An 18965-nucleotide genomic window follows, 5' to 3' on the forward strand; every position below is an offset into this window, starting at 1 on the left:
GGTTTCACTTATATCATTTGATATAACAATTGGGTAATGGATCTTCTAAATAGGTAACATTAAAGTGTCTAAATTAGCAATGGTATGACATTGAGCAAATCACAAATGATAACCACTCTGAGCCTCAGTTTTCTCATTTACAAAATAGGGATAATAACCCCACAGGATTTTTTTTTTTTTTTTTTGCGGTACGCGGGCCTCTCACTGTTGTGGCCTCTCCCGTTGCGGAGCACAGGCTCCGGACGCGCAGGCTCAGCGGCCATGGCTCACGGGCCCAGCCGCTCCGCGGCACGTGGGATCTTCCCAGACCGGGGCACGAACCCGTGTCCCCTGCATCGGCAGGCGGACTCTCAACCACTGCGCCACCAGGGAAGCCCCCCACAGGATATTTTTATAAAAAGACTCTGTAACCTCTAAAGGAATATACGAACTTTAGTAATAAGAACAGTGTTAATGAAAAAGGAGATTATCTAATCACGTCTGGATTATTAAAGTGTCAGCTTCATATTTTAAGAAAGACATTCAGGGACTTCCCTGGTTGTGCAGTGGTTAAGAATCTGCCTGCCATTGCAGGGGACACGGGTTTGAGCCCTGGTCCGGGGAGATCCCACATGCCGCGGAGCAACTAAGCCTGTGCGCCACAACTACTGAGCCCGTGCACCACAACTACTGAAGCCCGCACACCTAGAGCCTGTGCTCCGCAACGAGAAGCCACCGCAATGAGAAGCATGCGCATCTAAACGAAGAGTAGCCCCTGGTCACAACTAGAAGAAGCCCGCGTGCAGCCATGAAGACCCAACGCAGCCAAGAATAAACATATAAAATAAATAAAACTTTTAAAAAAAGGCATTCATTGTCATGCCAAAATATGTGTAGAGGAGAAGTGGGCTACAGAGAGAACTAGAAACCATGTTAGGTGCGAAAAGGTTAAAAGGACTAAGTTTGTTTCACTGAGGTCTAGTAGTTACTAGACAAGCGGAAACTGCCTTCACATATTTGACAAGTATAAATGGGAAAAAGGCTTTGGTTTAGCCAAGAGAAAAAATTCTTTAACAATTATAAGTTCCCTAAAGAGAGCTCCCTACTTAGGAAAGTATTAAGTTCCCCAAACAGCTCTTCATTACCCACACAGAGAGTTCTGGAAAATAAGGTATTTATTTAGAAAGACTTTCTGAATTGTGCGTATACATATGTATGTATATGTATGTGTATGTATGTGTGTGTGTATATATATATATTTGTGAGTATCACAAATGAGAAACTGGAGGTAAGAAAAGTATTGGTTAGGTGAAATTTTTTAAAGTTTGTGTGTGTGAAGGGAGGGAGCAGTGTGTGATCCTTGGGAAAATAAGGATCAGTCAAGAGCTGAATTTCCAGAGTTTAGAGGTAAAGAAGACAGAAGAGAAGGACTGATCATAGAGTGGTGAGGGGAATCTTAACACTGAACTGAAGGCCACAGTTCAACCAAGAGGTGAGATAATTCATGTGGAAACGAATCTAATTAAGGTCTCCAGAAGTCCAGATTTAACACAAAGCAGATCTAGATCCAGGCTTTGCAGACCTCCAGAAATAATAATCAGACACTAACATTAGTCTCTCAACCATGAGTTTTCATTCAACAAACATTTATCGAATATCTACTCTATTATTTTCTCTGGGGCTTGATGCTATAACGTTTTACAGCAGATTCCTAGGAGTCTTGCTGCTCTGCTTGTTTTGTATTTCTTCAACGGATCCCTGGAGTTTGGCTATTCGGAACAAAGCAGTGATAGCTTTTGATCGTTTAGTGCCAATAAAATATTTTTATGCGAGTATAAGTTCCTCTCCAGGCCTGAAGAGGAACTTGCACTAAGACCAAAGTATTTTGCTGCCTATGCAGCAAATCCCCATATGGTTATATGTCTACTGAAAGTCCTAAGGTTTCTGATGTTCATAATTTTCCAAACTAAAAGATTTCTAAATTTTCTAAAAGTTATTTAAAAACATACAGCCAGTTTTTACTCCATTTGATTACACAGCTCACTTTTGACAGTGAAGATCAGTCTCATCTTTTTCTGAAAGATGGCTCCTATCTTAAGGGTTTATATCAAAGACATAAAAATCCCCCCAAAAGAAGATAAAATTATCCATGCTCTGAAACATGATTTTAATTGACAAATTCTTCATAACCCAACTCTGAGCTTTATTTTTAGAAAGTATCTTTTTAGGCATTAAAATAATCATTTGCTTTGTTTCTTAATTTTAGAAAAAAGATTATTTTTAGGAAACGAAGTAAATTCCTCATTATCCTGAAACTAAATAACATAGATATGGGTATAGTCATGGTAATAAACATTTCCAACCCAACTGACCAAGCATACATCTTTCTCCCTCACTATTTTCACAAACCAGAGATATTTGTTAAAGTTTGTTTTGAGGTTGTTTTATAAATAAACATTTGATTTTTCAAAACAAGAACGCAAATTTGAAATTTACTTATTTTTCAGCTATGTGAAATGTATGATTTAAGAAAAAATAAGACTATTTTGCTTCTTCTTCCTCCTTACTATTTATTCTTATACTGGGGAAAATACAGAAACTTTTTGCCTCCAATTTTCAAATTATGCTTCAATTTAGAAAGACTTAACATAAGACTGCATCCTTTCCAGAACTACAAAAGATGATACTCCTGTGGAGGAAAGCATTTCAAAAGGCCTATATGCTGATGAATTTAAAGAGCTATATGCTTACCATCAGTTCACTAAGGGGCCTTAGTTTAAAAATCATTTTTGAAATATACCTATTTAAGTGTTCATCCTTCGCTATGATTTATTATAGTTCAGTTGCAAAAGAATGCCAGAGATGGTCTTGACAGAACCAAATCTCAATCAGTGTAGAAGAAAGGAAAGCAGGAAGGAACGAGGGAAGGAAGATCATATGAACACAATCTTAAATATAAATAAGAAACTACAATTCCTATTTCACCATATCCAGGTTTATACTGAACTAGAACATTTTACTGAAAAAAAAATTAGTTCTATTAAAAATCACACATATTTGTGAAGCACTGAATTTTAGTAGTATTGTCTAGAATGTATTTTTAAAGAGCTAGAATAACTTAGAAGTAGGAGAAAGTGAATAACACCAATCTTACAATGTCAAAAGTCTACCAATTTGACACTTGTTACTCAATCTACTCCAAACCCAGACTGTGCTTTCTGCTTAAATGTGCTGCTTTGATCTAAAAGAGAGAAGAAAAAAATAATATGATCATTTAAAATCAAAAGCTAGTTTGGAAATAAGACCAGATACTGAGAAGGAAATTGGGAGGTAAATGACCAGAGACTCTGAGTAAACAGCAGCCTGACAGAGCACTTTCTTCTCCTTTGAAATGGGAAAATTCAGGCCTGTCAGGGATCCTGTAGGGTAATCACACAGGTAGTGCACATTAAGATCTAGTCAAGACCGCCCCCTCTAATTGTGGTTAAGTTACACAGAGATAGAAAAAATTTCTTGTTTGTCCAAAGAAAGAAAAAGAAACTGGATAGAGAGGTGAGTACAAACTATCAGAATAAGACTCCAGCTAGTCAGGAATTAAAACCTGAAAGCATGTTCTAAAACAAAGGTTGCAGGGCTGTAGGTATTTATTTGGAAATTATGTAAGATCTTTGCTTACTTTAGTAATAAGCTTCATTCCAATCACCTACCATTTAAAATACAGGTGAGGTTTTGCAGCATTGACTACACTAAGACTCAAGAAATGTCATTCTTATTTGTGACTCTGGGACTGGGGAAGACCACTGTTAGGTTAATTAGTGAATGTTAATAGTTTAGATGTAAAAACAAAAGACAAACCAAAAAAACCCATACCTGGTAGCAAATCATACCCTAAGTGAGGGATGAGGAAATAGGGCATATATATATCAGTAATCCGTAATCACAAACTTTATAAAAATGTATTTTAATAGAGAAAACATAAGTGCAACAATGGTATGTAGCCCAACACTCAGCTTAAGGCCAATAAGAAACCTTCCTACTTTGCTGATGAAGTCATAACCCAGGGCCTCCTTTTACCTTAAGCTGAATACTCAATTTATAGATGTAGTAAAGGAAAAAAATGAATGGTTTCAGGGTGTCAGTCTTCTTGCAAATGCCAACATATAAAACGACAATGTTTAAAAACATCCCAGTAATGTTCCAGATCACTATGTTCTGCTCCGTAGACACATTATTTCAGTACGCAAGACTGATAACAGAGTATAAACGCTAGTATAGTCCTTGGGAAGAGATCTCACCATATTAGGAAACATCACTAGGCTACAAAAGTTGATTGCAGTCAGCATTCCTGCATTTCTTCTTGGAGATGATGATGGTATTATCATCTTTAAATCCTTGTGGAGCTTTCCCTCTTTTTCATTATGCTGAAAACAACAACCTCCTTGATTGAAAAAAAAATCAGCAGATATGCTATCATTTTACATAGTGTAGCATATAGTAGCTCTTCAAAGATGAATCTAAAATCACCCCTTTAGTGTGGGTGTAGTACATCTTGGTGCCATTACTATAAGCATTTTTTTCATTCTGTAACATTAGAGATATCACCAGTCTAGTGGTCATGCATGTTGATCCTTAAATGCTCTTTGGCACTGCAGAAAAATGCTGGGTAAATGTAATTCCACCTGTTTTACTGTTTATTTTGGTTCTGACATTTGTACTTTAAGTCTACATTAAGAGTACCTGCAAGGTTACAATTTCCCCCCACTAAAGTTACTCCAAGATCATTGGGCCACATTTAACACAAGGCTGTTTTAACAACTTACAGGATCTGTAATAACAGTTGCCAGCAGATACACAATCTGAAAGTCTTCAATTCATTACTTGCACTGATATTCACAGTTGAAAGCCCTTGACTTGTGAGAACTACTAAAATAAACTGTAAGACACAACAAAGTTTAGAGAAGAGATATATTCTGAATCTTGAAGTTTTTTTCGCCTTGAATTACATATACAAAAGCATATTCACATGGTGAGGGCTAGGAAAACATAAAACTGTGGTTAGAATGTGATTATGGGCAATCACAATCCTTCTGAGCCTTGTTTATTAGTAGTGTTATTATTATTTGGTCTTTAAAAGTGGATTGTTGAAGACTGTATGTCTCATAGCTCTGAAATTTCATGATTCTAAAACGTCTTTTTCTTATTATCCTTTCCTTAGGTTTTCCAAAAGAGTAAGACATGGGATGGATATGCTTAGTAGTGGAAGTGAAAATTGATGAGAAAAAGCTATGAAAATATTTGTTCAGATAAAAGCATGACCAGGGATGAAGTGGGCACCTGTACTGTAACCCTGCTGCATTTAAACAGGGTCTTAATTTCTTTTTTTAAAAAAAACCTTTAGAGAAAGTCACAGAGAGATGGTCTGAGATTTTTTCACCTGCCACATTCACTAAGTGGAGGATTTAAATGAAAATTACTATATATAAACGAATGTACATGCACACACACAACACTCAACCTCACCCCTAGACACAGAGCCAGGCTTATTTATTTCCTTTGCTAAGTAAGCTTTCTCTTAGGTGATGTGCTAATCAAATGTCATGAAGACAGAAGGACTATTATTACCACTTAAGAACTATTCAGACAGTTAGTTGCTTTAAACGTTTTTACCCGAGTCTAGATGCAGCTGTTACCACACAGCCCCAACAAGGACAGGCCAAAATTCTCACAGCCACAGTGGGTTATTTATTCAATTTTAACATTAAGATAATTAAAGAACAGTCCTACTGGGCCACCAAATTGTTCACTTTAAAGTAGTTAATTGTATGTTATGTGAATTTCACCAAAAAAAAAAAAAAAAAGGTACTGGGTGCTTTAAAGGCTTTATAAATTATATGGAGGGGAAAAAAAACTTTTGGGGTGTCACACAATAGTGGGTCTTAGGACCAAACTGGAGCTGGAACAACAAAACTGTTCTAAGCACAGTATGTTCTTAGGGGTTGGGTTGGAGCTTCCAGGAACCTCAAAAATAACCATAAAATGTGAGGCAGGCTAAGAACAAAGTCAAGTCAATAGTGCCTTATGAAGGCTGGTGTGAAGGAAGCTGGAGTAAATAGATTGGCTCTCAAGTACAATAATTACCAGCTGGTTCATGGAACTTCTAGGTACTTCTGTCCAATTCTCAAGCAGCTTATATTACTTAAGCTTGCCTTCAATTCTAGGTACCTGATAGGTATAAACTAGATTTTTATATAACTCAAACCCAGGGTATACTCCCCAAAGCACCAGAACAGAGTAGATACACCTTAATTAATCTTGAATTCCCAAGAGTGATTTTTTAGAAAAAGCTCCTGGTTAAAGAAGCTGTGGTCTAATATGCCTAGCAATACAAGGTTGCTAAGACTAATAAATCACAGGGCAGTAAGGAGATCCAAGGAGCAGCGGCTTCTCAATCCATCAACATGGTTCCACAAACTTAGCATTCTTAAGCAATAACTTATACTTTGAAGCAATATCATTTTTAAATGTCACAGGTGATATCTTAGCTGACATATACGGAACAAGTCCAGTGAGTTTAAAAATATTTTAGTAGGACTTCAGGCAGGATTTTAATTTAGTCAGGAAATTAAGGATGCTTTCAAACTAGGCATGTTTGCTATTAATTGAATGAGAAAAAATATATATTATATATTTATATCTCCATCTCTGAGTTCAATAACTTGTAGGTTTGTGTCTATTTACAAAGCACATTCTCTTTTGGGGAAAGTTGTCAAAATATTTTTATAACCTGTTATAATAAAACTCTTAAGTTCTCTCTACTTTCACCAATCTACTGCTTTTAATACCAACTTGTCATATAATTAAAGCAGAATGACCTAGTCCAACTAAGAAGAGATACTTTCCCTATGTAGGTGGAAAGCTGATTCTTTCCAGTTTGCATTTAAGCTTCGGAGAAACTAGTTCACACCTGTAATATGGGCTCCTCAAGCTGGCAGACTCATCATATGGCACACCTACCCCCTCTGTCTAAACCTTTCATGTCATGAGTAACACACTCACTGGGCATACGTACACCTGTCCAATCTCATCTCTGGCTTTTCCCAGGCATTCCCTTGCACTCTGCGTTCACATCCTCCTACTGTGCTTTGAGGAAGCAATGTTTACTCCACTGTGGGACGTTTTCCTTTGAATCACCTTCAACTTACAGGAAACGTGATCCAGGTTCCCCCAGGCAATACCATGCTTTCTGCAATTCTCTCTCACACAGTCTGACTTCCTACTCTCAAAAAAGGACTGGAGGGAAAGCAGGGAGAGAAAAGATCACAGGGGTAACGAAAGCTTGCCTTCTTTCCAACCTCTAGCCCTAATGTTAGACATCTATCTACCATCCTTTCTCTGGTTCTCACTCATCACTTAGCACTGAGTGGTTATCATACTGACCACAGTCTCCTAATTTGTCCTTCCCTTAACAATACTATGCCTGTTCTTTGTCCTCATCAAAACCTAAAATCAGTGAACTCCCTTCAACACACTCGCACCACTGGATATTTCCTGCCTTACTGGACTCTTCCTGATCACAAGGTTATATCAGTTTTGTCTTCTTAAATATCTTTGTGTCCTTTCCTTCTTCACCCTCTAACCAAACTCTCATATTTGCTTTGTCCACTCCTGATGCTTTGTGTTGAATCACTGGAACATACAAAACCATATATATCTGGACACTAAAATTTTAAATTTGATTCTTATCTTGACTCAGCAATTCTTAAATTTCTTTCCGATGCACTTCTAGGCTTATTCTCACAGACTTATTTACTTTCTTTCTTTCTTTTTTAATAGGTTCCCAACTCCACTCTTTCACCCCCATTTTCTTACACAATATGCATTCAATAATTACTGATATGAGCACCTTCATCTATCCTCATTTTCTCTAATCTCACATTCTCTCTCCTAGATTTTCTGATTGTTTTTACAAATAGCAAAGGAAGATATACCCCATCTCTTTTAAGTCAAACCCATAACCTAACTCCGTCTCAGGAGTTTATCTCCTCCCAGCACCTACAGAAATGTGTTACTCTACTGGTTAGCCTATCTTCTCTTCCACACTGTCTAGGGTGTCCTCTCAATTGACTCTATATGCTCTGCCTTTAAATACTTAGCTATCTCCCTTATCTTAAAGCAATGCCTTCTAAGATCTACCACCCATCTAATTAGCATCTTGTTTTTCTCTTCCCCTTTGTTGCCAAAGGCCTTCAGTCAATGACTGCTGTATCCATATCCTTGACATTTCCTCATGAATCCTAGAAATCTGCTTTCCATCTGTATCTTTTTATGAAAGTAACATTTTTTTTTTTTTTTTGCGGTACGCGGGCCCCTCACTGCTGTGGCCTCTCCCGTTGCGGAGCACAAGCTCCGGACGCACAGGCTCAGCGGCCATGGCTCACAGGCCTAGCCGCTCCGTGGCATGTGGGATCTTCCCGGACCGGGGCATGAACCCGTGTCCCCTGCATCGGCAGGCGGACTCTCAACCACTGCGCCACCAGGGAAGCCCCTGAAAGTAACATTTTTAAAGGTCATTAGAGACTTGGCCAAACCCAAAGCCCTTTTCCTAGATCTCATTCTTTCTGACTTCTAATTCATAATTTCTTCTCCAATCCTACTAGTTATTACTATTCCAGCCCAGGCCATCTTATCTGAAATGACATACTGGAACTGCTTTCTAACTGGTCCTAATTTCAAGCAAATGTATTACAGAATTAATCTTCTTAAAATGCTACAATCAAGTTACATCTTTGCCAAAGAACGTGTAGTTCTCTAACACTGACCACATCCACATCAAGACTAAACTATTCTTCCTAGTTTTCAAGGCTTTTGCACACTTATCCCACCTTCCTATATGACCTGTAATACCTCAGACGAGTCCATCTCCTTACTATCCTTCCCTCCTGACCCTTAGCAGACCATGCTAATCTCCATTCCCGATTCTTTGTTCAATATGTTGCCTTTACTGTATTTTCCACTTCCATCATTTAATTTCAAGCCATCCTTCAAAAGCAAAAAGCCCCACACTTTTTATGAAGGTTTTCCCTGAATCTGCTCACAGTAACTTCTCTAACTCCTATTTTTACTTTTGTATCAGCAAAGTGTCTGATTAGCTCACTAAACATTTCATGTGTGAATACCTGTATATACTACTACCATTTATTCAGCACAAGGAGACAACGTAGTAGATATTCAAATAAAAAGACTGAGAGAAGAGACATAGCACTAATGGCAGAAGGACTAGCTTGAAACCAGGTAATTGACTTGGTTATATTTTGTAGAAAAAGACATATATATCATTTTGTGATATTACCTCTTTAAAAGAAAAAACATTTTTAAGTTATTGTGCTCTCAATTGTATGATATACATCTCTTAAGCAAATATGGGAAAGCTTCATGATCAAATAAACAAAAGAATCTAAAACCTTACAACTCAATATAGGATAAAATGTCCCCCCGTTTTTATATATGCATAAATAACATGGTGGTCTTCATTTCGTAAGATTTCAATGCACCTGCAATTCGTTCCTTTCTCTTGGCTTTCTGAGGTAAGGCCTCTGTGGGAGTAGCTCCCTATGTACCTGTATCACAGCAGAGGAGAGCTCTGTCAGTCTTGAAGGTGCTTGGAATACTGTACAAATAGGAGCCATGTCAGTAAAAATGTGCACACAATGCATTAAAGTTTTCTTTCTTTCTTTTTTTTTTTTTTTTGCTGTATGTGGGCCTCTCACTGTTGTGGCCTCTCCCGTTGCGGAGCACAGGCTCTGGACGCGCAGGCTCAGCGCGCACGGGCCTAGCCGCTCCGCGGCATGTGGGATCTTCCCGGACCAGGCCACGAACCCGTGTCCCCTGCATCGGCAGGCAGACTCTCAACCACTGTGCCACCAGGGAAGCCCTAAAGTTTTCTTTAAAAGAACATATATAGAGGAAGCTGTACTTAATCGCCACAACACTAAGAGTAAGACATGAGCACACACATGACTGAGAAATACTTAAATTAGAATAATGAATGTATGTCTCTCCCGTTAAAATTTTTTTCACTCTCTCCAAATTATCATATATTTTAAAATTTCAAATATCAGTATTCAATACCCTTTGTTGCCACTGTCAGAGCAATGAATAATGAAATGAGTCTGGACTGCTCTGGCTGTTCCTGTGGTTAAAATATATCAAGAGCTGACCCTATAGAAATAATTGAAATAAAACTGTCACTAGACTGTTATCCTTGATAATAGGATCTATACTTTATTCAGCCTTGTATCCCTCAAGATCTAGCTCAAGTCACTACAAAGAATAGGCACTCAAATATTAATGCTTCGTTGAAATAAGAGGAGAGTATACAAAAGCACCACCTGTAAAAACAAAATGCAACAGCAGAATGAAAAGGAAAGTATTATTAATCAGAAAATATTTTCTAATGGAATCTTTAAGAAATTAAAAAGAGGCACTTGACATTCATCATAAGATCAAAATCATTCAACCCAGGTCTATATCCTACACACTGGCACTAAGAACTGCTGCTCTGAAATGTTTTTTTAAAAGTTAAGGATATAAAAGCATATAAAGTTTCCCTTGTGTATGACAGATCAATCAGGAAGGAATTTATCAAAAACTAATTTGAAGTTTTTAGAATTTCTCATTCTTTACCATCATTTAGTTTCATCAATTTACTTGCTAAGTGAAGCAGTACTTTCTTTCACATGTTGTGTAACTTTTTCTGTGTTTTAGTATAATTAATTCTGACTGATTTTAAGACTTCACTTTTTAAAACCATAATATATATATTAAGTAAGCAAAACAGTGAAGCTTACTTGTTTAGGCTTACAAAGTCTTGGAATTACAGTTAGTTAAATGATAATCTTTAGCTAGTATATGTGAAAATATCTAAGTTGAAGCCTAATTACCCAAGAAAGCATTTTTCCCATTATGGTGTGTATGTGGAAAGTGGGGGCGGGGGCAGAAGGGGAAGCAGGCAGAAAGACAGTCCTGGGCTCTAGCAAGTCTGGTAAACTACCTGACAGTTTTATGGCAATGGCCAGGAATGAGAAAGGATAGAGAAAGCTACCACAGGAAAAAAGCCTTGTTTAACAAGTATATCTCTCAAAACAGTAAGTAAATGGGAGCTAACCACCTCATGTTTTTGTAAGAAGATCTGAGTGATGAAAGGCTTGCACTGAAGGCTGGAGAAAACTATGCGCTAGTAAGCCCTATTACAGGGAGCCCAAGTTTGTTCACAAAGCCAAGGAGCCTCAGCACCACAGGAGACATTAAGTGGATGTCTTGGCCTCTCACAGCAAAAATGAAACCATAATCAACACATACTAAAAGACTTCATATTCAACACATGCTAAAAGGCTAACAAATCTACAATATTTTATTTGTATTTTCTAAATTTCTCATAACGCTGTCTTAAAGTCACTTCTAGATAGAAGTTAGAGATTATCATTTATGCAGAATTTTACAAAAATAATTAAAATGGCTAGATAATTAGTTGTTTCTACACCCTCAGCTAACCAAATTGAAGGATATCTAAGAATAGATTTTAGTTTACCCACTATACCTCAGGACAAACCCATTTAACTTGTGTATTATATCTAATACAAAGTTATTAGACTTTACATAGAGAGGGAACCCTGAAAACTCCAACTCCAACATGATATTAAGTATCACTCCTAGTAAGGTATTTCATTATTATCATTATTATTATTTTAAATCTCTAGGCTTCCTTTTTTGGTATTCATGCTACTCTTTTAATGTTTTTTTTTAATTAAGGCATATCTTTTATATCACAATGTTTTTTTTTTTAAATCTCAAGAGGAGATCTGACTTTCCCCTTTTTTCCCAGATGCTTAATTTAGGCAGAACATAGTCATGTTTTCTGAACCAGCTTTTGTCTAATGCTCAGAGCTGAATTCAGTTTATTTTCTTTCATTATCAGCTTTAGAACTATTTCAAGAAATTGTCTATTATCCAAAAACATCACTTCAACATTATATCCTAATAAAGTACACCACTATTCTCTGTGATTAACTAAAATTACCTATGACAACTTACGTGGCCTAATTTTAGAGGATCCCCAATCTCTTCTCTTCCATCTTAGTCTCATTCTGGTCAGGTACTTGTAATATAGTTTTATTATCACACTTCAATTGTGAAACAATGAAATTTCCAAACAAATATCCCACAGAACTACCGGTTTTCCAATAAAAATGTTACACTACTATGGTTGCTTCTCACATACAATATTTACCCCATATTCAAGTTTCTGATAAATCAACTGTAAGTTGAAATTCTGTTTCTGAGGCAATTTCCCGGTATACTAGGCAGTGCATTAGAAAAGAGATTATATTGCATTTAGTCTACAATAATTATCTCTTAAGCGTCTCTATATAATTAACAACCATTCAAAAAGAAAGTGCAAATGTGCAAATCAGAGAGAACAAAGACAGTTTCTAAACATGTAATGCATAATATAGGATAAATCCATACAACTACAAACAATTGCTGACAACATTCTTCTGAGCATTAAATGACACCACCAATTTTGTTTTATATGTATTCTTTCTTCTCAAGTATTCAAAGAATGCAAGACATTATCTTCTTAATTTTCAAATTTTCATGAATATATTAGGATATTACCATTTTTTCACAAATCAGAAAACAAGGAACTACCATTATCTTTGAATATTTTCAAATAGAGCCAAAATAACAATTCTAGCTAATCTCATCTGGGATCTTAATTATAGTACTACAAGTTTATTTGTGTGAGTTAAAAAATAGTATCACTCATGAGAAACAATGCCAAAATTATTATGCTAATAAATTGTGTTAAAGGCCTAATGAAGAAATACTTTAGCAACTATGAGGTAACACACTAGTTGTAGGCATGAGGAACGTTTATATTGGCTCTTTTGGGTGTATACATTAAATGCAAAATCAGAAAGGAATCATGCAAAAATCCGGTTGCCCATGCAAGCACCCCAGAGTCTAATCCTCTCCTCTCAGTTCTGTTGTCAGGCCACAGTAGTGTGGAGACTTGTAGGCTGCTGTCCTTGTTGTAATGAATGGGAAGAGGCTGACAGTGGCATGGTCGAAACCTTCACCTCTTCTTCCCCTGTGGAAAAGTCAGTCATGGTCTAGTTATGGGTGACTAGATTTGTTAACAGTCCCTTTAAAAATGACTTCAATATTTGGAATACTGATACATATATAAAATACATGCGTAATGGCTGGAATGCGGGTGTGAAACAAGACATGAATTTTAAAATATAAACTTATCAAGTACCTAGAAAATAGTTATACTCCAATCACACCCTTAAATTTAACACTGTCAGATTTAAGAACAAATATAATAGATTTAGAATTATAAATATACAAAAAGAAAAAAAAAAAGAGACCAGGAAAGCCATTCTTTTCCAAGCCAATTGGACCCCTTATATATTTAGACACTCCTAATAGTAAGCAGTATTTTGTGAAAAAATTAAAACTAAATTCACAGAAGTGAAAATGTGATTTTTTAAAAGGGAAAAATGACAAATCCATGTTTTAAAAGCAGTAATTATGTTTAGAAAAAAGAAATAAAAAGATGTAAATATTAATTTAGCAAATTACCATACAGCATCTGAAAATTCAATGTACACTTTTGAAGTAATCAGCAAATAGTAAAATGCTAACAATACAATGATCCAATTGACTGAAAGTGAGATGACTACTTCTAGGTCAGAGAACTGTACATGAAATGAGATCAGTTCTCCCAATTATAACTTATAATGACTACAAGTGACTTGTTTCACACGTGACTCAAAATTCAATCAAGTCACTGTTAAAACAGCTAATTCAGAAACTAAGAATTTTTTTTAATGCCCTCTCTTAAGTAAAATTCAAATGAACAAAAACACGAACAAAAATCTAATCCTAAACAGTTTCAAATATTTTTCTAGGTATATTCCGAAACAACAATGTTTACAGACTTAGACTATTATTTGTCTTCCAGATAATTTTTAGCATTATGGAATAAAAACATCTTGGCAGGGAGTCCTTTGAAAAACAAATCTGCAAAGTTACACTTGGAAAGACAGCTTAACTGATAACATGAAGATAAAGACTTTCAGTCTTTAGAACAGGTTATTTCATAGTGTTTCAGTAAATTGGCAAAGATTCTATAAATCCCAAATACATAGCAAGGAGGCTGTGTAAAGGAAATTTTAGACTAGAGTTCTTGGTGAGAACGTGGTACTTAGAAGAACTAAGCAAGAGATTAATTTTCATCAAGTCAATGAAATTCATTCTATTTTGTAACTACAGGTCATATTCCTGAGATGGGCCAATTGTCTCATGAATAGATACTGTTGATAAAAAGAGACCTCCCAACTGTGTGAGAGCAAAAATCACTTACTATGGGAAGAAAGCCATGTTAAAGTAAATGCCAGTAATTTTCATTTATGAAGGAGAACATCAATGTTGTAATGAAAAACCATTTTAGTTACTAAATCTGAGATCTGGGTTCTTATCCTAATTCTACTACTAATTGAATGTGTGACTTTTAACAAATTATTTAACCTTTCCAAAACACAGCTTTGTCATTCCTAAAATGAAGGAGTTGAACAAGGTAGGTCAATTTTTAGGACTAGAAAAGTCACTTTTTAAAACAAAAGCACGTGGTTCCAATAATAAAAAAGGTCTGAATGGACTTCACTATTACTGCCCACTGATCAAAGTTTCCCCTCAAGAATATTTATTCCAAAAATCCTTCTAAATTTAGCAAACTGAATATGCAGCCAAGAAAATGCTGCTACAAAGATTTCACTTAATTAAGGAAATAACTAATTTTAAACACAAAAATGATTTCAATTTGGCAGAGGAAATGGAAACCATGTTTCTGTCAAAACTCTGGCAACTGTCCTTCCCATGACAGGTTTCAGTGTATCAAATTTTAATAATTAACTGAAACAAACCAAAACTTAAAATTTAAATACAAATATATAATAAATATAGACATAGTTTCTGTATGATACACAGAAGACTGACACCTCTGAGTATTTACTCCTAAAGGTCAGGAAACTCATTTTGCTCTACATATCTAAAGAATAAATATACATGCCTTTTCCAGTATTGAATACTGTCTAAGTATATCTTAAAGTGGCAGGCCTCACTAAAACAGTATGTACTCTCCACTATGAAGCACTTGACAGCTACCTGTGTAAGATACCATGATATTCACTGCAGAATACAGAGTTAGGCCTTTTTCAATAGTTCAACTCAAGTGCAACTGAGTTACAGCTAGGGGTGGAAGGCAGATATTGCCTACCTGTTAAATTGCTTCAAATAATTCACAGTTAAGATGTACACAGTTTTTCATAATTTTACTTTGTCATTTCTAATTGTTACTGAAAATCCTCAATCATCTGGCTACAATTATAAAACTATTCTGTTTTGAGGCTCAGCACATTCAGCTTTCTGAGGTATTTGCCAAATATTTATAAGCCATGGAAGGATTCTATAACTCTTGATAACAATTTAAAATATTTTGGTACATTAAAACTAAAATTTCTCTAGTCGTGAGAGCCTTAAAAGTAATCTAACAATAAGCTTAATCATAAGTCACCATTTAAATACCAAGCTAGTATGCATAGTCAAAAACTGAAAATCTGAAATAACAAACTCTCCCCACCTCCCACAAAATACAACAATGATTCAGAACCTATAGTCGGTGACTTCATTCTTAGAATTTCTGGGAAAAAAAATGTATTTTATGCTCTATGGTTGAGTATATGCTAAAAGAAAAGCCCACCAAGATAGGACCTTAATTTAATGCCACATTTTTTTCATAAAGCACCTACTTTAGATGAAGATTTCAAATGACTAACATGAGGACAACTACACTCAAAAATCAGTGATTACTCATCACCCCTGTGGCATCTCCAGAATATATACTGGCTTGAAATATTTGGTTTAAAACTGCTCATTTTGTACTAATGGATAATATGATAACTATGAAATCAGAAGAACAGATAATTTTTGAAGATGGTCATGTAATAAGTCAAATAAAAGTACACAATGAAGACAGCTAAGAACTAGTTCCACAAAGGCATCCTCCTTCCTATCAGATCAAGTCCATACTGTTTTGCCTCACTGTCAGAGCTCTCCGTCCTCTCATCCATTCTATGTATAAAATATATGAAGGACCTCCTGGTATAGAAGGCAGTTCTAATGCTTCTTAATGTAATGACATGCTAAATCCTGCCTCTATGCCTTCATTCAGGAGTTTCCATCAACATAAAAGGTTTTTTCCTTTCCCTCCTGCTAACCCAAATCCAGGATACAGATCAATTCCTATTTCTTCAATGAAGCCTCCCCAACAATTTATAGGCTCCACTGATGTGTTTTGGATTCCAGTATCATATGGTTACCACTTTCATACACAGTCTTATTTTATCTCGTCAACTATACTGTACAGTACCTGGAAATAGTAGCCATATTTTATACTTGTTCTGTATTATCCACATGGCCCAGTTCATTGTTGGGCAAACAGATACCCAAATATTTATAGTATTGGTTTAATATTTTATTGTCAAATGTTTAGAATATTTAGGGGAACTTAACTTTTAGTGTTATAATGTTATGAGATACACTACTAGTAATTTAAATGCCACATTTCTAAATGGTTGAAACAAAGCAAAACAAAACACAATTACGTTCTAATATGCTGTCTACAATGGATGAAAAAAAGAGTACCAGGAACTGAACACTTAGTGTTTCACAAGTGAATATCATGTAGAAGAGGACTGAAAAATGTCACTCTCGATTACCTACTAACTACCATATCAGATGAACAAATAACATGAGTCCCACCAATGTGCAAACCACTACATTAGGTGCTATCATGCTTATATGTAAATTAACTTCACTGTATCAACAGCCACAAACCATACTCTCTTAACCCAACTACTTGTCTTGAAAATGAAATGTTGTTGGTCACAAAGAGAATAGAGCCAAAGAATTTTGATGGATCTCTGTAAATTTATCTATCAACCTTGCTAAAAACAAGAGAACGAACGCTTTGCTGGTAACAGCACATTATTACAATAATGCTGTGCCATGTCATATCACAAAGGCCATGAAAAGGGATAAAAATAAATTTTATAAGTTATGTAACAGAGTGAAGGACTATTCTATTCTACTTGAGAGAATCAGGAGAGAACAAACTCTTTTACCACTCATATCTAAAGCCCAAATTAAATTTTAAAAAACTATTAATAAGAAAGATTCCTTTAGATATAGAGGTCACTTGATCTAATAAATATCATATGGGACCTTAAAAGCCAAAAGTTCTGAAACCTTCAAGGGTAGCAGTACAAAACCAGAAGTATTCTGGCATCACTTACAGGAACCTAATATTTACCCCAGAAATAAAAACATGACAGACCAAAAGGAAAAATATCTCTCCTTGAACAATTTCTTTTTCACAGAAAGTATACTTATACACATATGTCTGTGAAACACTAATAATGAGAGTTCTCAAATATTAAGTCCTTTATTAACATATAGCACAGTTTTGATGTGTGTGTGTGTGTGTGTGTGTGTGTTTGTACGTGTCTATCAGTCAAAATAAGTAAGTTGTCAAAAGGAGTTAAGAGAGTGGCTTTATCCCTCATGCTCTCACTAATTACCATCTCTAAAAAATTTTTTTTGAACCAGTTTACTTTTAGAATGTATAATCAGAATTTTTACCATGGTGTTGGACTTTATGGCACCATAATTTGAGAGCCCTTCTTTCTTCTTTGTCTTTTTGCATCTATATGCCATAAGAAAGTCTGGTAACTATTCTATTAAGTAAAATGCTTCCAAGCAATAACTAGGTATAATACTCCACCATCCTTATAAAGCTCACTATTACAAGGCATCCATCCAATTAAAATTTTTTTAGATTATGATAGTTTTTCCCATTGAAATTTCCAAGACTGATGATAAATACTTTCTGTTATTCAAAAGTTCCCTCCCTACCCACCCAACAACCTGAAGGCATGAGTTATTCACAAATTCGCAAAGGCTATAAATGAACCTACCTGCTATAGGGATCCCTCCCAGACCTGTGTTGTGCTGTGGCGGGAGATTCAAGTCCAAGAAATTACTATTTGAGGTGGGATTTGCTGTGTGGTTCAAGTGCATGATGCTATTGCGTGGAAAGGCCATCCAAGGATAGCGGGCTGCCTGGCCTGGAAAACTGAATGAATTATAAACCGCTCGGTGCTGCTGAAATTGAGGGAACCTCTGTGGCAAGACTGAAAAGGTACTATTGAGACTCGAGTTGGCATTTGCAGGTGCAGCAGGATGCAGGAATCCAGAGCCCGGACCTTTGGCGGTTGTAGTGTGTGAAGAGGAGTTCTGAAGAGATGTGGGCGAAAGGGAAGGTTGGTCTTGGACTGACAGTTCCTTTTCAATCAGGTCTGCTAAGGCTTTTCGAGTGACATCAAAGGGATCAAAACCCAAGTCATCCTCTGGTTGTTTAGAAGAACCAAAGCCAAATGCTGCTTGCCAGTCTGTAGAAGACGATACTGGGATTGTTTCTGGTGGGAAAAAGAATGAGTGATGAATTTAAAATATATAGCTCACTTCCACACTAGTGCAACATCATACTATAACACAAAGGCAAATATATGCAAAATCTACATAATTTCTTAGAACATTACGATTGTAAAATTACAAAAGGCCTCAGATACTTCTAGCAATGATTTCATCCATAAGTTACTAACTTCAAAAACTGAACGATATAGACTGATTTTGCTGATCAAAGAAAACAAAGTACTACTTGAAACCCAAATTATACTCTCAACTATTCATCATCAAAACCCAAAGTAAAAAAAAAAAAAAAACCCAAAGTAAGTCATTTAAATGAAATAAAGTAATAAATATAATAGAATTCAATTAGTAAAGTTTATTTTTGAAATGTA

At 35.9% G+C, this 18965-nt stretch overlaps 1 protein-coding gene across 7 annotated transcripts in view; it reads right to left on the reverse strand.

Annotated features, from left to right (window-relative positions):
* Positions 1 to 18965, reverse strand: part of CNOT4 (CCR4-NOT transcription complex subunit 4) — a 137538-nt gene that overhangs the window by 13329 nt on the left and 105244 nt on the right. For 5 of the 7 annotated variants that reach the window (XM_029234367.1, XM_029234363.1, XM_029234365.1 and 2 more), the window contains exon 10: positions 18081 to 18581. In XM_029234367.1, the coding sequence (XP_029090200.1) occupies positions 18081 to 18581 (501 nt within the window). Of the gene's footprint in view, positions 1 to 11748; positions 13130 to 18080; positions 18582 to 18965 lie in introns of those variants that run through there. The other 2 variants (XM_029234369.1, XM_029234368.1) reach the window with 1 other exon arrangement.

Source organism: Monodon monoceros, unplaced genomic scaffold, assembly GCF_005190385.1.
Source record: "Monodon monoceros isolate NGI ecotype Baffin Bay Population unplaced genomic scaffold, NGI_Narwhal_1 Super_Scaffold_2, whole genome shotgun sequence".
Classification (NCBI taxonomy): domain Eukaryota; kingdom Metazoa; phylum Chordata; class Mammalia; order Artiodactyla; family Monodontidae; genus Monodon; species Monodon monoceros.